Consider the following 21030-nt stretch of genomic DNA (forward strand, 5'->3'; position numbering starts at 1 on the left):
TGTCCTTGTGATTGAGCATCTTGCTCGTGTGATTCTTAACCTCAGAGTAAGTTGTCTGACGCTCTGAATAAAGTTGGCTATTGCATTAGACTTTAGTTCACCTCACTTTAGGCCCCAATCTCCTAGGTTCACATCCCTAAATAGAGCAGCAACAATGTGTACATTTCTTCCACCTGTTGGATTAAAAAAAAAAAAAAGCCAAAAGCAGGCCACCAGTCTGTATCATTACTTTATTGCTTATGTTACATATTCCAATGAATACATAAACTCTTTTTAAAAAAGTAAGGCACATGAAAAGCCTTCTGTGCAAGTTCCATATTATTTTAAAATTGTATTGGCTAATAAAAGCATTTTCAACTACAGAATTAGAGACATCTAGAAAACAACATGATAGCTTGAGAGCAGAATCCTGAACCAATATTAGGTTTCACCTCATGGCACAATTAGTCAGCAAACCCAGGGTTTGTATTATATAACAGTGTGGTGCCATTACAGAATCACAGTCAGCATATTCACATATGTACAGCCAGGTCCCCGAGTATAATTATACAGCCTACATGGAGAGCAGCTCTAACTGTACTTGTGCCCTGCTTTACCACAGCTAAGGGATTTGGCATTTTCAGTCTTTTTGCATGCTGTGCTTGTTGTTCACAGGGCCTGGTTATACGATGCTGAAGACCATGGAGAGATACTGCTCATAAGACACCTGAATCCAGCCATCCTGATCCGTGTCATAGCGTCTGAATATGTCTGTCAACCTCTGGGAGAAGCAGAGACATTGAGAATTTACTTGATAGAACAGTAAACTTAGATAAAAGACATCTGGAGACCCAATCTCAGAAGCACATGCATTTCCTTCATCTCTTAGGACACTGTAGTGGCATTCACACAGGAAAGCACAGGATAGTCTTGAGCACTAGTCAGTGCCTCTACGGGTAAAAAAAGCCTCTATGACAACAGAACGTATGACAGGCCTAGCAAACTATAACCCACATATGCCCTTCATCACATTTCATATCCATTTCATGGACCTGGTCTGGGTAGCCCAGAACAGAGACACTACAGTTTGGATCCTGACTACATGCCCAAAGGGCCCATGTGCTGAGGGTCGGGTGGGGGGGAGTCCAACTACATGCAGTGTATAAGCATCACGCAGGGCTCAGCCTCCCCAGCCCACCGCCTCTCCAGCAGACTTTGGACCCAGACAGGTCAGAAGTAGATGAGCAAGACCATTCTATTCCATTCATTTGGTTGTTGTTCGTTATATGTTTTTGAGACAGGGTCCCACTATGTAACCCTGGCTGGCCTGGGACTAGGTCTACAGACCAGGAGGCCCTTGAACTCAGAGATCCATCCACCTGCCTCTGCCTCCAGAGTTCTAGGAGCTGGGATTGAAGGCATGGTGCTACCATGCCCAGATTCCCTCATATTTTCTAAGACTAGGTTACATACAGACCAGGTCTGAATGAAAACCAAACCAAGGGAATTCCATGTTTCAACAGAAATCAACAGCCCCAGCACATCAAGACTCATGCCTACCTCCTGCTTTAGACATAAGTGTGGTAGCACACATTTGAATCTCAGCACTGAGGCCGAGGGAAGACTGCTTAAGACCATCCTGGCCTACATAGCAAGAGCTTGTCCCAGCTCCCTACTCTCCACAAAATACTATTATCATGCCGGGCAGTGGTGGTGCAGCCTTTAATCCCAGCACTTGGGAGGCAGAGGCAGGTGGATCTCTGTGAGTTCGAGACCAGCCTGGTCTACAAGACGTGGTTCCAGAACAGCCTCCAAAGCCACAGAGAAACCCTGTCTTGAACCCCCCACCCCCCAAAAAAATATTATTATCATAAACAAACTACAGTCATGTGGCCATAAAACTATGTCTTGGTCACTACAATCTGGACACTACAATCTGAATCTTAAATATCTACCAAAAAGGCCCATGTTTTGGAAGCTCTGTCTAAATGCACATTAGGGAAGTGGTGCCTTTTGGAATGTAATTACACCACTAGCGGTGTGCCCATGAAAGGGGGGTATCAAGACTCCAATCACCTTCTTCTCTGCCTGTCATAATCCTCAAAACAAAAGACCATGTCTGGACTAAGATCTCTAAAATTGTCAACCTAAATCTTATTTCTAATTGATTTATGTCATTTTTTAACATTAAGGAAAAGAGCTGACACAGTGGCTGTCGCACACAGCTCACGTGTGTAACTGGTTCTGCCGTCCAGAAAAGCACACTCACGTTTGCACAATAACCTCATCTAATAACACATCCTCCAAAACAAAACACATCTGTCAGGGACAAATGACTACAGAAAAGACTAAATTTGCCTAACCTGTGCAAGGCTCTGGTTTCAATTCCAGCACCATAAAACAAAATACAAAGAATAAGTGAATTACTGAGAGCACTAGTTCAAACCTGTAATCCCAGAACTTGGGATGGAGGTAGAAAGACCAGGAGTTCAAGGCCACCCTCAGGTACAGAAGGGAAAAAACTCAAAGCCAGCCAGGGCTTTTTAGAAAAAAAGAAACATTTCTGAGGCAACTTTTACCCATACTGCACATTGTTCTCTTTTCTTTTAGATTCTCCACCTTTCTAACATTTTCAGTCATTTTCCAAAGGTAAAATGATCCAAGAAACTGGCTGTCATCGCCACAGAGGTAGGGGGTGGGGGCACCCCTCCCCACCAGAGACAATACCAACAGAGTACAGAGTGTACAGAGTGGAGAGCTACTTCTGGAGTTGACTAGGTTACCCAGGAGACTGGGGAAAAAAAACCTTTGCATATCCAGAAATGTAAGGATCAGAACTTTACTTACAAATGTGAACTCTGACTGTAAAATAATTCAAACACAGTCTATGAGATTTCACATCAGATCTCTTTGTAAAGTGTTCATTCAGAGAACACTGCAGCATCCCTAACCTCATGGGAACTCACAGTGGCAGAGGTCGCCTCTTTCAGAGACTTGAAGCTTGAACTCTAACAGACCCATTCTCTCACAGCATGAAACACAGGGGTGGCATGCCAAGGTCTTTGCTTGCTTATTTAAGACAGGGCACTGTTATATAGCCAGGCTTGCCTAGAACTCATGAATCTTATTGCTTTAGGCTCCTGGGAAGCTAGGACTATAGGCCTACATCATATTAGGACCAGAATGATTTTTTTTAAGACTTATTTTTATTTTATGTGTAAGGGTGTTTTGCCAAAATGTATGTCTGTGTGCCAAGTGCATTCATTCCTCGTGGAGGCCAGAAGAGGGTACTAGATCCTCTGGACCTGGAGTCAGATGGCTGTTAGCCACCATTTGGGAACTGGGAATTGAACCTGGGACATCCAAAAGAACAGTCAGTGCTCTTTTTTGCTAAGTTATCTCTCTAGGCGCACACCTTTAATCCCAGGACTCGGGAGGCAGAGGCAGGCAAATTTCTATAAGTTCCAGGCCAGCCTGGTCTACAGAGCGAGTTCCAGGACAGCCCCCAAAATAATATAGAGAAACCCTGTCTCAAAAAACAAAACAAAACCCCAAAACAAAACAAAAACAGAAATGATAGAATACTGTAATTAGCAGTCCACTCAGAGGAGATGCACTTTTATTGACTTTTTTTGAACTAGAACACTAGGAGAATATTTACCAAAATTCTACATCGTATCTCAAGACTTAACACTGTCCACATCTCTCAATGGTTCTCCAACCAACACAACTGACCTAGATTCAATCTCTAAGGACTTACTCTTAGAGACAGGATCTACTGAAGTAATAATGAAGAAAACATTTGCTTTCTATGAACTGAATCTACTTTACATAAAGGGACTGGAGCATGGAAGTGTCACATTAAACCCACTTTGGACTAACAGCTGTTAGGTATGATCATTATACTGTTTACCTCTGTTGCTGATTTTTGTTTGAAATTTTCCATAGCAAAAATCTTAATATATGTAAGTGCTTATCAATGCACCTTATTTCCAAAGCTTAAACCTAGAGGCAATAGTAGAACCTGCTTCTTTGACAGAAACACGCACTGAGAAATCAATGGGTGTCTGCATACCCTTGAATTTGCTTATCATGCCCAGATAGCATAGGCCATCAAATGCTTAGCTGCTTGGCACAATCAAAGGGTCACAGCAAGGAAGGAAGGAATGTAGGAGACTTGTTGGTAGAGCGATGAGTGCTCTTTCCAGTACTTTTCAGTATTGTTTTAGTAAGTAGAAAGTATATATACTTTAGTGATTAAAAGGAAAGCATATGGTTCACAGCTATAATTCTATTATTTTGAAGGGTGAGCTCAAAGCCAGCATAGGCTACATAGTGAATTTAAGGCAAGGCAGAGGTATAGAGACCTTGTTTCTCAAAATAAGAAGCATAATATTACAGAGTAGTTCAATTATGTAAGCCAATTATTATTGCCAAGGATTATGTACTATATATAATCAAAGTGCTAGACTTATATATAGCATCCAAGTTCATCATACCAGCTTTACCATAAAAACGCAATGTCTTATGGTATGATGTAATAACAACCGTGACATCAAGAGGGAACAGGCATTTTCCAGGTCATTATAATCTTATGGGACAACTTTGCCTCACAGTGAGGCAAATGATCCTAGTTCAAGGGTTTAAAAAAAAGTTTCTTCTACCTCCAAAACTTGAACAGAAGGGAAGTACTCGCTCTGACGCTACCTCACTGCTACCCCCCACCTCTGCATGCCACAGCAAAGCCACATGGAGCTACTTGGTTACCTGCAAGACGATGCAGCCCTGGATGAAGTCATCAAATGCGATCTGCCCGCGTCCTTGTCTATCAAATTTGCGGATGAGGATGTCATGGAACTGATCAGAGAGCCGGTAGCCTTGGAGAGGGAAGATAAGAGTCAATACGAGCTAGGAGAGGAATAAAGCATGAATTACACTTTATACTGTCAAAACTTTCCTTTCTAAGACCCTAAGGCCTCAGCTCAAACAGTGACTGGGTGGGAATAAGAGAGAAAAAAGTACAAACTTACTGAAAGGCACTCTAAGTAAACATAGTATTCTGGAATAAATGTGTTGTCACACCTGTGAAGTGATCTTATATACCAGTATCAACTTGCAAGTCTGAGTAGTGACAGAATGTGCTGCTTGCCATCTTGCTTCCTAGGAGCTCAATGGTTTAAGTCAGCTAACTGTACTCATTCTGTCCGTGCCTAAGAAGACACCCACAAGGTCTGGTATTCCTGATACCTCACTTTGTTAACTCATCTAGACACGAATGTTCTCAGTGACTTGCTGTCCTTGGTCACTCGTCATTAGAAGATGCTATGAAAGCTAAACTGTCACTAAAGGTTCTAGTTACATGGGTCTCAACTTAAAGATGGGAGGCAACTGATGGGGACCCTACACAAATTAGTTCATTTGGGATCAGGGTTCTGAAAATACAGCTGGTCAGCCTCATAAAGGTTAGAATCAATAATGTGTCACTAGGCATTATGATTCTAAGTTTCTGAGACTACAGCTAATCAGCCTCATTGGAAGTTCAGGATCAGTAACAAATCACCTGGCATTATAATTTCATTTCCAAATTATTAGGTGTGTTTGAAAAGCAGGAGATGAGAGCTGTGAAGATGTGTGGGCACACCAGACATACTGACATGACCAGAAGCCATGTTTAAGGTCATGTCATCTGCTTCCTGCCCTTATCACCTTTGTGATCAGGGTATCCTTATTGATTCAGGAGACAAAATCCAGGTGCCCAAGTAATTTTACTGATTTTCAGTCTTGTTGGGAGCTTTGTAAGTACACCTATTGTCTGAATTCCACAGTAAATTCCTGTTTGAAGCATATATACTGATAAATGTTCAAACAAATAAACAAACAAACAAAAAAACGTTCACAGCACCTTCCAGAGTAGTTATGGGAAGTGGAGACAGGAACCTTATATTCTGCAACCATAAGCAAATGTGTAACACTGAAACTGCTACAGAAGCCTCCTTTCTTACAGATCAAGCAGAAGACAGGACAACCCCTCCCCCCATTAAAATCCGAAAGAGACAGCCCGTAGGAAACAGCCGACATGCCTCACTTCCTTATACCTAGTATGTTAAGCGCTGACCCTCTGAAAACAGAGCTTGGGCCCAGGTATAGACAGAGCAAGACAGGTACTGTTGGTCTCCTGCTAGGATAAGGAAAGGACCAATGAAATGAGAACAAATATATAAGAATTCTAGTTTGCGCACGGAAGCAACTCCATTGCTGCTAGAATTACCTTGCAATTTCTCTGACTATTGGCATTCCTGTAGGGAAAGCAAAGACGACAGGCAGACTAACAAAGTAAACTACGAAGAAATAAACCACAAAAAAAAAAAAAAAGCTCCCCAGAGGGGCTAAAATTTGGCAGAAAACTGTCCTCCAAAGACCTCCTTCAATACAAGGTCACGCAAGAATAGAGCTGCCTTAGCACCTAAGTGCTTTGTGTTCAGTCCTGAGGCCTGGTTAGGACTGACCAGTGAGATACACATAGACCCTGCCTGCTAACTGCCAGGCTGCACACCAACTTGTTTCTATCTAATAGGATAAGGTCACCTAGAGGCCTCCACTCTTGCACAAGCAGCAAGATCAGATTGTAATTCTCAACCAGGGAAGTGCCCTGGAGTCAGACTTGACCATCTCAGGACAGACCAGGTAGAATGCCATCACAAGAGGGCTGAAGGAACTGAGAGAGGTAGTATGAAGACATACCTAATCTTAACTCTGCCCCGAGTGTGTCAGGAATGTTCTTCTGAAGCCCCAGAGGTGAAACTCTCACTGAATGGAAATAGAAATACTCTATCTACTTCCAACAGCCAACACCCTTGGTGAGAGGCAAGTCCTTTTCTACCTAGAAACCAATAGAAGGTATGATGCCACCAGACAGATAACTCTATTGACACCACTGGTCAGGGCCACTGATCTGTGGCTAGGTTGGTCAGCACCAGGAAGTGAGCACCTGGACAAAAACATTCCACTACTAGAAGCAATATAGCCCCGTGCTTCCTGAGGAATCCCAATGCATTCACACACAGCCTGACTGAAATTTGTGACCTCTAATGGACAGGAATGATCTGCCTGGTACTAATATCTTTCCCCCAACCAGCAAATGGCATGAGAAAGGTATGTGGGCCTCACCCAATCTTAACTTAGGCAAAGCATTTTTAAAAACCAGTAACTTTGTGAAATGAGTCAATGATAAGCAACCATATTACTTGGAGGTCATGCTAGAGGCTTCAGATTTGCCTAAGCCTCCACCATATAGGAGATGAGCAGATGTAACAAGATTGAACATGGCTGGAAATATACTTTCATAAGTTTTTCTGATTAAAACAACAAAAACCAAACAAACACAAAAACCCAAACTACATAAGTTGCCAGAGGCTACACGGAAAAGTGTTGCTCAAAGATGTGCGGAGTTTGGGGTAAGGGATTATTCACTCCAAGTGTGCTGCCCACCAGAACAGATGGCTTAGCTGCAGGTGAAGTAACTAACAAGGAACCAAAGCCACACCTACAGGGCAGTGTACATGCCCATCCAGATCTCTGGACCTGGCCACAGAACTTTGCAGCAATGGTTTCAGCGAACAGAGAATCATCAGACTCACATGGGGTCCCATTAGAGCCAATAGGTATCACTGGGTTAGCCTGAAACACCACAGATTCTCTTATTCCCTACTAAGCTCCTGTTACCCAACAGCAACAACCATTTTGGGAGTCAGAATAGGAACTTTTGCTTCTAAAGCCAACTTCCTAATAGCTGCCACCAAAAATATTCTGATGGGGGGTGGATATCCTTCTTTATGCTATAAATATATGTTTTCCTCATTGGTTGGTGAATAAATGCTGACTGGACAGTCACCAGGCAGGAAGTATAAGCGGGGCTACCAGACAAGGAAGACTGGGAAGAGGAACACAGAGAGGGGGCCACCAGAGAAGGAGTAATATGCCTGAACATTACCAGTAAGCCAAAGCTTCATGGCAATACAGTCTAATATTAAGAAAGAACTAGTCAATAAGAAGCCTGAGCCATCGGCCAAACAGTTTATAATTAATATAAGCCTCTGTGTGTTTATTTGGGACTGAAGGGCAGCAGGATGGGGCAGGACAGAAAAAGCACAATAGGGCAGGACAGAAACTCTGTCTAAAATATTCCAAATTAGCATGCAAACAGAAAGACATTTCTTTTTCCTGGACACTTATGAGAAATGTATCAGGACAGCAGGAACAATCATGGCAGAACTACCACGAGAGTTCACAGGGGATTGTTGAGCTGAAAAAGGTTTGGAAAGTGAGGGAGATGCTGGCACTGTCCAAGATGGCCCACTGGCCCCTGACAAACACGCTTTCCTGGAGAAGACTCTGAAAGCCCATGGTCTGATCAAGACTCAGAGGGCGCTTATGCTTCTAACTGCCCCAGGACAAAGTGAGAAGAAAGAAGATGAAAGAAAAGGGGTGGTCATGGTCATGCTGGAAGGAGAAACGGCAGAATTATAGAAGCCATATTAGTAGGAAATAAAATACTTTAGGAAAGTGAAAGTCAAGATATTCACAATACATTAGATTATAATTCACTTTTTAATGAAACTTTTCTAGAAGACATCTATTATCAATCTTTTAAAAAATAAAATACTGAGCCGGGTGTAGGTGGCACATGCCTTTAATCCCAACACTCAGGAGGCAAAGGCAGGCGGATCTCTGTGAGTTCGAGACCATCCTTCCTGGTCTACAGATCAAGTTCCAGGACAGCCTCCAAAACAACACAGAGAAACCGTCTCGAAAAACCAATAAATAAATTAACAAATAAATAAATAAAACACAGAAGAGTTTGGTAAGGGCAAAAGAACAGAGAGTACTAAATGAAACTGTTCCATATTCGAATCTTGGCATAATCATGACAAGTTACAGATGGGATGCAAACATTTCAGTGATTCAGTTTTCTCTTGGGGCTCCAAGCTAGTTCTGGGAGCCTCTAATTATACTCTGGACAGGTACTATGAACATTTGTGAGAAACACAACACACTTTGCATGCCTAAGCCCACGCCAAACACACTCGTGCTAAACGCATTTGAGAATGGGTAAGCATACTTTATAATTTCCCACTGAAGCAAAATTTGGATGGACTGATAAATTTTATCATTAAGGAATTATTTCTAAGTGTTATTTTATCACTGTGTCTATGTACTTTGACAAACCACTATTTATAAGCTGTCAACTACTCCATACCACTGTATTTTCATTTTTCTACTTTAAATTTGTTCCAAAAGCCACATTCTCAATCTTGCTCATGACACCATCTCATTTCACAAAAAGTAAATGATTTGCATAGCCCTTATCTCATTTTGGATGAAACACTGTGTGAAAGACTCCATGTCACATATAAATCTTCATGACAAAAATAGAATCAAAATATGAACCTGTACAACATAAACAGAAATTTCACATGGACTGGGTTAAAAACAAAAATCAATAAACCAAACAAAGTAAAAGAAAGCTTGAGGGACTCCTATATTCCAAAATGAAATATGCTATACAATTAATACAAGTGAATTACCAAAACCTGAGAGTGCTTGCTTGAGCTCGTTCTTGTCAATCATCCCAGAGTTGTCCCTGTCATAGGTTCGGAAGACGTTCTGCCAGTCTGTGATGTACTTCCACACACCTGTAAATTCACTGAAGTTCACTCCAGCCTTGTTTTCCCGGTCAAACATAGCTGAGATGCAGAGGAACACCAGACACACATTACGATTGTATGTTCAACAGCAAAAGTGCAGAACTAACAGTTCCCACACCTCTGCGGCCTTCAGGTGCTGGCTTGGAGATACCAGCTGGCTAGTAAAAGTTAGTTTGTTGAACAAATTACTAGATTTCTAACAGTCTAGTCACCCCTGCCTGGGGTGAAGGGAAGTGTGGGGGACAGTAACCCAATACAGGTCCTAAGTAATGACAACCAGAACACACACTCACAGCGGTGTACATGGTAGATAATTATGAAAAAACAATGTTTTACACTTCAGAAAGTTCTGGAAAACAGAAGCACTAGAAGTACTCTTACCTTATCTGAAGGAAAATGGTATGCAAAAGTTAAAGCCCCCAATATCCTAGCTCCTAGTCCTGAGAGTAAATCCTTTCTCTATACTGCCCAGGCACATACCTCCAGAGGGAGGCTCAGAGGAGTTCTCCTAGGGCAAGAAATGCCTGTTTTAATTAGAAGATGTCCTAGTCTACGATCCTATTAACTTTGGATTTTATTTTTAAGACCTGAATTTTCATTTCTTAAAAAATCTGTTTAATTCTTTATGTGAGCTCTCAGCTTCCTGTTCATGCTCCCAGGCCTGCTGCCTACTGCCAGGCTTCCCACTATGAAGACCTTTAATCTCCTGAAACTGTAAGCCCTAGTAAGCTCTTTCTTCTATAAGTTGTCTTACTCATAGTGTTTTAACATAGCAATGGAAAAGAAACTAATACACAGGGAGAACCCAAACTGATAACCCATATCCTGGTAAGAAAGACATAATGAAGTCCTTCCTGGAGGACCCAAACACTAGCTTGCAAAACAAAGAAAAATTACTAAAACATGAAGGAAATCAATTACAGGCAGGAAGAATTATTAGATGTAGCCTGCCTTCCTACAGATTACTGAAGTCATCAGTAACACAAGGTAAAGTAGATATGAGTCAATATATGTAATATTTCTAAAAGCTTAGAAGACTATCACAAATAACATTTAAATAAAAGCCACTTTGAAAATGAATTTTTTGCCAGGCGGTGGTGGCGCATGCCTTTAATCCCAGCACTTGGGAGGCAGAGGCAGGCGGATCTCTGTGAGTTCGAGACCAGCCTGGTCTACAGAGTGAGTTCCAGGACAGCCTCCAAAACAATACAGAGAAACCCTGTCTCGAAAAAAAAAAAAATGAATTTTTAAAAAAGATACTACCAAAATAAGGCTTAAAGGGAACTCTAATGTGGAAATCTTATACATCTATAACCTCAGAATTAGAACTGGAAAGGACAGACTTAAGATGTAAATTTAAACTAACAAATAAGTAAAAGCATCTAGAAATAACAGAAGCAGGGAGGATAAAACCCAAGAGCCCACTTGATATGACTGGGGCTATAGTAGCACCCACAGAAACAACCACTTAGCTTGTCTGTATGGATACTTACAAATGATTGACCTAACAGTCACTGGATTAAATGGAGTCCAAGTACCTGAAAACAAATGACATAGTAGCAATCAGACAAAAGAAGATAAACTTACAAGGCGTTGTAAGTGCCTGGTCTATGACAGTCCATGAGACTCAGTAGTCTGCTCTGGAATAGAGACTGCAAGCAGGGGCCTGTACCTCAGGACACCAGAAGATCTGTTTGCCTTAGCCTGTAAGGAGCCCTGGACACTTCCATCAGCAGCTAGTCTGTACTTCCAATTTTAAAATATTTGTAATTATCAGAGGCTGGATGCTGTTTCTCTGTAGAACTTCAGTAGTGCAAATATTTGGGAAGAGCAGATATGTTAGGCTGTGCCCAGGGTCGCAAAGACCACCTTCAGACTTGACAACTCTCTAGGACAACACTCACCATAACAGCTCCTTACACAGAGGGGACAGAGTAAAAGTGGCAAGGGATAATTGGGTGGAAAACCAGGAATGGGCTCCTAGAATCAGTTAGAGACATACTCTACTAAATACACAGGCTACCAGCAGGGCAACTGTCCTGAGCTTGAGAGTCTTATCATTTTTCAGTAGTTAGCCACTAAGCTCCAGCCGTCCTGTGGAAAATAATGCTCTTTGTCACAAATCACATCTTTGCTGTAAACTGCCCATGCAAAGAAGTCAGACATGATGGTACATGCCTGTGATGCCAGTACTCAGGAGGCAGAGGCAGGAAGATAGAGAGTTGAGACCAACCTGGGCTACAGTGAGACCGTGTATCAAAAACCAAAAAGACAAACAAAAAACAACTTTTGGTGCTCCCGGAAATCCAGCTTTTGAGATACTCTCCCTGTCCAACTGTCAAAGCCACAAGTAGATCTCAAACTCCCTCTGTACCAACACAGGGCAACCCATGTAACTAGGCCAGTGGCGGGGAAAAGACATACAGCGACTGAATAATAATTTTACAGGGAATCATCTTGCTTATATAGGTGTGATTTCCCACAGCTCTTTTTTATCCTAAACTAGAATTCTATTAATAAAAATGTCTCCAAAAGAAAAAAAATTTAAAAGAAAAAAAAGAGACTATTTTCAAAGTATAATTAAAAACATTCATCTCAGCTGGGCGGTGGTGGAGCACACCTTTAATCCCAGCACTCAGGAGGCAGATGCAGGCGGATCTTTGTGAGTTCGAAACCAGCCTGGCCTACAAGAGCTAATTCCAGAACAGCCTCCAAAGCCACAGAGAAACCCTGTCTTGAAAAACCAAAAAGAAAACAAACAAAAATCCCAGCACTTGAGAAGCAGATGCTGGAAAATTACAATTTCAAAATCATCCTCAGCTAAACAGAAGTTTTAATTAAAGTCAGTCTGGGCTACACTTTACAAAAGACTACCCAACAAATAAGCAAACCAAAAAGGAGCCTGAGAAAAATTAATTTTTAATATATAACCCACGAAGTCCCAAAAAAGTTTGTGGCACATCATTTCATATAGGTAAGAGAAATCCTGTGATAGTTATCTTCATTGCCAGCTTGATTGATTGGATTTAAAAATCAAACACCTAGGAAATTAATAAGATATTAATAAGCCCAGCTAAAGGAACACCAGCAACCCCCTTTTTAGGCTCCCTAGCTGCCACGAAGTGAATGGTTCTGCCCTACCAAATGCCCGGCTTCTGGATGGATTGAACCCAAACTGTGTACCAAAACAAATTTTTCTTTCCATGAGTTTCTTCTAGCAGGTACTGTGGTTGCAGAGATGAAAAAACAAACCCTGTTCTGTGTTCTTTCTGTCCACTGACCACACTTCTACGTAAACAAGTCTCATGTCAACAAGTCTCACAGAGGCCCAGTGTACCCATAAACACTCCAAGCATGTTGTCAACTACACAGCAACCAAGAGGTCTTAGAAATGACTAAACTGAAGTGAGAAACCATGCTGTTTTTGATTTCACATTTCCTTCCATAACATATTAGTTAAATTTCCTAAAATAGTTTAACCTGATTCCAAAATCAAAGCAGAAAACCAATCCTAGAAGACTGACTGGAGCTCAAAATAGTTTAAATTCACAAGAACATAGCATAGTAGTGAGAATTCATATGCAACTATTCAATGATAAATGTCCCTGCACAATACAGCTGTAAACTTTCTTTATGAAGCTTATAATCTAAAAGCCAGAAAACGCTGAAGTTGGAAAGTTATTTCCTCTGAAACTGAAGGCAACATTTATTTGCTGTGGTTAACAGTATTAAAAGGCAGGTCCTTTATGGAGTGGTTAGGTCCTAAAAGCACCAGCCTTAGGAACAGGAGCCTACTTGAGAGAGAAAATGCCTAACAGTTGCCAGAAAGACACTAAGCCCTAATTCACGTCAGAATCACTTTGATTCCGTGCTCAAGATAAACAGGGAAAACCCTTGGCTCATGTTGGGAGTATAAGAACTGGCCCCATTCGTGCTGCACAGACCACAGCTTAACAATCTGTGTGTCCCAAGAAGCTTTGGTGACTGTTTTTGTTTGTTCCTTGGAAAAACCAAGATCATATTTACTGAATAGAATGCATGTTCCTCTTCACATTAGCTACTAAAATTTTTGAAATCAAATTTATGGCTTATTGTTGACTTTTCATCTTTACTGTCCATTTTCTACCTCTCAGCTATCATAATTAAATTTTACTCTATTTTGTTTTCTGATTATTTGGAAATACAGCAGATTGTCAATGAGCATAAACTCCGGTTCTTTCACAGCCTCACAGAGCAGGTGATAGTGATACCAGGGTTTTTGCCCTCATACCTGAGGTACTGTCACTTCCCTTCACTCTGAAGCTTCTGGGCTTTTCTACCTTGTTTGTATCCACCGGAGGTCACTAAACACATAAGCCAAACCACTAGGTACCCATTTTGCTGCCTACATGCTGCCATGGGCCCTAGGCTCCCCTGCTTCTCTTCATTGGAAGATGTACTTCATAACACACGGTTGTGGCTGCTCCTGCAAACTTTGCTTTTCCCCTGATAACCCCCCCTTTTTAAATCAATCAATCTATCTATCTATAATTTTATGTGCACTGGTGTTTTGCCATGGATATTGGATCCCCTGGAACTGGAGTTAGACTGTTATGAGCTGCCATGTGGGTGCTGGGAATTGGACCTCCTGAAGAGCAGTCTATGCTCTTTAACCACTGAGCCATCTCTCCAGTGCAGAGAACGATTCCCTTTATAACAAAAATAAGTCTTTTAAAATTTTCATATCTTGAAACTAATCCCTTCCCAAACTTATATAGCACACCTAGGGAGAAACAAGCTCTAAAATAAGCCTGGCGTTAGTGGCGCACACCTTTAATCCCAGCATTCGGGAAGCAGAGGCAGTTGAATCTCTGTGAGTTCAAGGCCAGGCCAGCCTGGTCTACAGAGCGAGTGCCAAGATATGCTACAAAGCTACACAGAGAAACCCTGTCTCGGAAAACTTTGTTGGTAAGGTGCTTGCCACTGTGCATGTAGTTCTAGGTTCTATTCTCAGTATGGAATAAACCAGCACTTAGTATTCAGGAGTTACAGGCAAGAGGATATCCAAGTTCAAGGTCATCCTTGGCTACACAGATGTTCCAGACCAGCCTAGAACACACGAGACTGTCAAAGAAAAAGAGAAAGAGAGAGAGGGAGAATGAGGGAGGGAGGGGGGGAGATGTTGGGGCTGGAGAGACTGTTCAGAAGTTTAGAGCACTTGCTGCCATTGCAGAGGACCCAGGATGATTCTCAGCAACTACATGGTAGCTCACAAGCATCTGTAACTCCAGTTCCAGAGGATCAGATGCCCTCTTCTATCCTCTGTGGGCAGCAGACATACATACACTTGCTTCACACACATACAAGCAGGTAAAATATTCACACAAATAAATACATCTTAAAATTAAAAAAAATTTTTTTTCAAGACAGGGTTTCTCTGTGTAGCCCTAGCTGTTCTGGAACTAGCTCTGTAGAACAGGCTGACCTTGAAGTCACAGAGATCCGCCTACCTCTGCCTCCCGTGTACTGGGATTAAAGATGTGTGCCAGCATTGCCCAGCTTAGATAATTTTTTTTTAAAGAAAAAAATCGTCTGTAATAGCTACCACTAAAGATTAATGATAGTGACGACTCCAGGGAGAGCTCCACACAGAGGCCACACTCCTCTTGATTCTGCTGGGACAGAGTTTCCTCACATTTATATAACTACCTCTCCATGATCCTGCTGACAGACTTGCCATATGTCTAGTTCCAAATCAGCCCGAGTTTTAGCTTACAGCAAACGTATTTCCACATAAGTACTTACGGACCATCTGGAAACTAAACAATTACTTCTAAATCTCACCTGACAATGCTTCAGAGTCCCTGAAGTAGGTCAAAGGCCTTCTAGATGACTAAGGGACCTCTGTCGAAGAGGTAGCCTTTTACCTCTCCCCCAAGGCTACCCTGTAGAGCCCATTTCTCAGAAAGCATTTTCTGAGGCTCCTCACATACATTTGTTCTGGAGCTTGGGGAGGCAACAATAATGATAATCAAGAAAATGTGGGCATGGCAGCTTAGAAACACCTTTACCTTATGCTGGTAATGGCAGGACCTTCCTGGAAATAATTCCAGGAAAGAAACTGCTTACTGTGAGTGGATCAGGCTTCAACTCACCATTGGATAATGCTTGCTGAAGCTCATTGTCTGAAATCACCCCACTTCTGTCTTTATCAACCCTACAAAAAAAAAAAAAAAAAGACCGGGTGAGTTGGTGATGAAAAATAAAGGAAAAATAAAACATCATTTCTATCAAATCTACATTAGGTCTGGAGCGTTACTCTGGCCAGACCTTTCTTTCTCTGAGGTCACATACCCCCAGGTGTGCCAGAGATTAAGGACCACTTTCTCTTAGTTCTTCAGGTCCGTCTAAATCTATACCTGCACCCGTTCATATTTTTCAGGTTAGGTAAGGATTCTCTAGGACAAATAAGTCAGTCATTCCTTGGCTACGTGTCAGTGGAGTGACAATCAGGCAATTCAGAAGGACGGCCAGCGACAAAAGACGCTGCAGTAGTAACCAGCTCTTTTTTACCGATGCTGTTTTCCTGACTCAAGATTTTTGCCCCATTCTTAAAGCAAGCACACCAGACCCTGTGGGGCGGCTGCTCCGCGCCCCTCAGCCCTGAGCCAAAGGAAGTGCCAACATGACCCTGAGCCTTGTGCCACTGAGAGGAAGCCGGGGATGCAGGGGGGTAGGGAGGGCTGCCAAGGAGGTCGGAGAGAAAGAAGGCAAGAGAGAACCGGCGAGTGGGCCCTGGAAACCGAGGACCCGCCCAAGGGCCGGAGGAGCCGGGCGGCGCCGGCCTCACCGCTGGAAGACGTTCCACAGGAAGCTCTGGTCTGGCAGCGCAGCTCCAGCAGCAGGCCCAGGGCCGGCGCCCGAGCCTGGGCGGTAGGAGTAAGCCGCCATGGGCTGATGCACAGCGGTAACGAGGACCAGCTCCAAACGCGGTGCTTCCGCCTCCGTCCCGGGCAAGACCAGGAGCCCACAACTTCCTGGGAACAACGGAAGCGCGTGCCTTTGAGTCACTCGGCAGGCGTGGTCAGTTGCCATGCAACGTCTGGAGGGCGGTGCAGCTAGTCTGGGCCCGGCCTCGTTCTCTTACTAGCGGTGTCCAGTGCCTTTCTGTCCGACCCTGCCCCGCCCTCCTTCCCAGCCTAGGTGCAGGTCTTGTCCGGAGCAGACCGCCCGGGGCCAACCCAAGCTTACACAACTACCTCGACCTGGGATGGGAAGTGGTGAAAGTTTCACTTGAGTTGATGACCTGCCGCATAGATGAGGATTGGTGCAAACGTGATGTATATCAACTGCGTGAAGTCCTTGGCGGAAACTTAAAGTGACATTTTAGGCGCCCTGGAGTGTGTCCACCCTCCCGCCTTATATCGGTTGAACCCCAGCCTCCCTGGGTTTACACAGTGACTTCATTTGTGAATGGTCCCTATAAGGTTTCATTTGTCTGTGACCTCTACCTGGACTTCTGTACTTGGTAACACTTTTGGTGCTAACTCCCATCATTCTGGATACTAATTCTATGATGTTTTGATAGTTGGAATGCCCCTGAATGGGGGGATGCACAGCACTGGGGCAACTATCAACCTGTCATGTCCACATTAACATGCTGCCAGGCCATCCTTCCACCTAGATCTGTGTGCTGTGTACAGGTCAAGATACTAACTACAGTTTTCCCAGTTCTGCCAAAGGGTTGTTCCAGCTTTCCTATTCCTCACCCAGTGAAGACTAATTATCATTATAACCGTTATGCTGTCTTTGTGGGTTTTTAGTTTACTTGCTAAGGCCGAAAAGTTCAAGGGCCAAGAATATGCCCTCGTATACCTGAAACTTGCTTCCATGTGGACAATCATCCATTATTTAGCACAGCTCTAGATCTGATTACCTCCCAACTGTATCCTTTTCTGTCCCATTTTTCTTGTTCTTGTCCATGAGATTTTCAAATTCTTCAAAGAAACTATCTCATAGCTTTGGTGTTTACTTCAAAATCTACCAAGTTCTCTAAGGTGGATATTCTTCCATGATTTAGTGAATTCTTTTTTTAAAATTTCTCATAAACTGTTCCATTCTCACTTGTTGAATAATCTTTCAGACTTTTCCAATTCTTTTATTTAGATTCTGAAATCGATCTCTGGTTCCTTTTCTCTTTTCCAGAAGTAAGAAAGTATTGAAAAGCATAGTTTTGCTACTTGATCTTGGAATTTTCTAGTACAAACTTCAGCTAGAAGCTGTTACTTCTGCAGACCTGAGGCCCCTACCTACAGAAGCCGGGACTCTACTGTTTACTGATGAGTCTCCAGCTTGGAATGAGGTAAAGGTCCAGTCCCAAGGAGATTACCTTCTCCAACAGCTTACAGACAGCTAGCTAGCTGTCTTCCAGGCACCATCATTTATCTCCTTACCCTATCTCAGATTCAGTTTCCTCCTAACTAGGCCTGTTCTAAGCTTTCCAGGAGTTGAGAATCAATGAGATAACACTGTCCTCCCCACTGTAATGTTAATCATATCCTGTGTCTGCATATTGAGCCAGTCTTTCCTTTAGCCTAATTTCTCTGAGCTACTGTGAAAGTTCTTGTTTTCCTTTAGAACTTTTCCAAACATTGCCCTTTTCTGGGAGCTGGGGAGCCTGATGCATTCTACAATGTCCACCCATGAAATGGGTGAGCCATTGTCTGTTCTATCCTTTACATAGATATTTTTGTGTATGCATGCATGTTTTTATACATATCTAACTTAGCAGTGTACCTCTAAGCCACACTGATGCCTGTGTTTACTTTCATAGGTTCATTGCAGCACTGGCCATTTGCACAGGGAAGATAAGTCCTTTTACCGTAACTTTTCCTGGGACAGAGCCACACGTGCTCAGCACATCCTTCTCTTTCTCAGATTAACGATGAAACTTCAGTCACTTGGCTCCGATACTCTTTGTATTTAGTTTGAAAGAGAACAACTAACACTTTTTATGTAACTCAGACTTCTTAGTGAGTATTGTTTTGTTTGTTTGTTTGTTTGCTTGTTTCAAGACAGGGTTTTCCTGTATAGCTTTGGAGCCTATCCTGACACTCACTCTGTAGACTAGGTTGGCCTCGAACTCACAGAGATCCACCGCCTGCCTCTGCCTCCCAAGTGCTGGGATTAAGGGCACGAGCCACTAATGCCCAGCCTTAGTGAGTATTGTTGAGTCTATCAAATGTGTGCTAGTTGGTGTGAGGACAGAAGCAAATACCCACACCTCACCATTGGCCAAGGATGGACTTGTTCTGATCTGCTTGGTCTGATAGCCACTTGCCACATGAGGCTACAGAACACTGAGATGGACCAGTGGAAATGAAGTAGTTTTAAATTTCAAGTTACTTTAATTAGTTAAAATGTAACTAGCTGCATTGCTCCTTTTTGTTTCTTTCAAGAAGCCATCACATCTGGCACCCAACTTATTTTATACATGATCTGTGTTTCATTTTGAAATTCCGAGACCTGCATTTTGAAAGATTCTGGTCCATGGCTCATTAGTGGAGTATAGACATTTACATTTGTAATCACGAGGAAGCCATCATTCAATTATGCTGCAGGTGACTCTTGCATTTTTAATTCCAGGACTAACTTTGAATACTGCTCTGACTCTAGCACTCTCACAGAGCTTTGCACATTCATTAAACCTTCTGAATGGGGCCAAGTTACTGAGTAGTCACCACTTTCTACTTGCTATCCTGTCTTTTGGTTGGACCATGTCATTCATCATTCTAGTCTTCAAATTCCCTTACATTCTACAAATGTAAATTCTTGGGTGTGACTAGAACCTTAGGAATTGCGGGTCCTGGTTGGAATGCTGCAGGCAAGGCCAATCTTCTGTTTCTCATTTCCTTTTTGTTTTTCCGAAGCAAGCAAACAAGCATACTCTTACACTGTATGAAGTATAATGCTGTGTGTGTTTCCTATACAGCACAAGCTGGGCTTAAACTTTCTTGTGTGTTTTCATTATTATGTGTCTATGTAGGTGTGCACCTGAGTGCAGGTGCCCAAGGAGAACAGAGGGGTCAGATACCCCTGGAAAAGGTAAAGTTATAAGCTACCCAATATGAGTGCTGGAGATTCAACTTTTAACCTCTGAGTCATTTCTCCAGTTCCCATGCCTCAAACATTTGACCCTCATACATTAGCCTCCAGTATACTGGGAAGACAGGCAAACACCACAACTAAGATCAAAATCTTCCTCATTCTTTCCTCTCAGCTGTAAGTACTTCCACCTTAGATGAATGCACCTATCCCTCAGCAATGAGCTGTTGTTTTTAATATTTAAAAGGCAAATTGTTTTCAGCTTTGTGATCATTTAAGACAGGTCCTCAAACTAAGATTCTAGGTTATAGGTATGTACCACCATGCCCTGCTTATCCTGTCTGAAGTCTCATCCTCCCCTCTAACTGCATCATGAAAAATATGAGCTCTACTTCCATTATCCTAAAGACTTGATTTTAAAGTTCATTTCATTTCTTAAGTAGAGCACTAGAGCTGTTGGGTCAAAGAGCAAATGCCTAAGTAGTTTTGTCAGATACTGCCAAATTCTATTCTACCATAGATGTAATGCTCTGTATCCCATTGGTTATTAACAAGAGTTCTTGCAGATCGTTACTTTGTGTGGTATGTAGGAAACAAACTCCAGGATGTTCACCAATTTTATAGGTGAGGAATTTTCTTTTCTTATTGTTTTCTAGTAACAGGGTCTTGCTATATAGACTTGGCTGGCCTCCAAGACGTGGCAATCCTTCTGCCTCAGCTTCCCAAGTGCTGGGATTTTAGGCAAGCAGTACTAAGTCTGGCTCTGAAAAATTCTTAGTGTATTTTTCTGTATTTTTTACTTTTTTTTTTAAAGTTTTGAGGTATAATGTGAGGAAAATAACAAATATAACCAGCACACAAAACTTCCCCCTTCTCCAAGTCTGAACAGAACTGCTGATCTGTTGTTACATGTTAGCTTGCAGTTTCAAGACCTCAAGTGTTATCAGTGTAAATGTTGACTTTCTACCATTGTCGGTAACACTGGGATCCATCCACGCTGCTGTGTACTCCAACAGCCCATCCTTTCTCACACTGATGAACACTGTGTGGACACAATACAACCATCTTTTCCTGCAGGTCAAAGCAACTTTCTGTGGCTACTTTTTGTAGCAAACACAAAACTAGGTCATTTTCAGTGACTAGATTTCTATCACCTTTCTTTTAGTTCTGGTCTGACAACCACAATATAAAGCTCTAGTCTCCACATAACAATGCACTATGCTAGCTTCATTTTGTTGTGATAAAACACTCTGACCAAAGCAAC

At 42.4% G+C, this 21030-nt stretch overlaps 1 protein-coding gene and 1 long non-coding RNA gene across 3 annotated transcripts; one reads left to right on the forward strand and one right to left on the reverse strand.

Annotated features, from left to right (window-relative positions):
- Nucleotides 1-216: 216 nt before the first annotated feature.
- Pdcd6 (programmed cell death 6) lies at nucleotides 217-16707 on the reverse strand. 2 transcript variants are annotated; one of them, XM_005065425.4, is made up of 6 exons: nucleotides 16513-16707; nucleotides 15818-15879; nucleotides 11177-11221; nucleotides 9570-9722; nucleotides 4747-4856; nucleotides 217-760 (listed from the first exon to the last, which is right to left on the reverse strand). In XM_005065425.4, exons 1-6 carry the CDS (start codon nucleotides 16611-16613, stop codon nucleotides 662-664), a joined length of 570 nt encoding a protein of 189 aa, XP_005065482.1. In that variant the 5' UTR covers nucleotides 16614-16707; the 3' UTR covers nucleotides 217-661. The 2 variants fall into 2 exon arrangements, with proteins under 2 accessions (XP_005065482.1, XP_005065481.1); XM_005065424.4 differs by having other exon boundaries at nucleotides 9564-9722; nucleotides 16513-16706.
- Nucleotides 16708-16745: 38 nt separating this feature from the next.
- On the forward strand, nucleotides 16746-18722 carry LOC121144303. The gene is made up of 3 exons (XR_005881628.1): nucleotides 16746-17190; nucleotides 17868-18024; nucleotides 18496-18722. It is a non-coding gene; the product is annotated as an uncharacterized LOC121144303 (long non-coding RNA).
- The last annotated feature ends 2308 nt before the right edge of the window (nucleotides 18723-21030 follow it).

This window comes from Mesocricetus auratus, unplaced genomic scaffold, assembly GCF_017639785.1.
Source record: "Mesocricetus auratus isolate SY011 unplaced genomic scaffold, BCM_Maur_2.0 Super-Scaffold_100015, whole genome shotgun sequence".
Classification (NCBI taxonomy): Eukaryota; Metazoa; Chordata; class Mammalia; order Rodentia; family Cricetidae; genus Mesocricetus; species Mesocricetus auratus.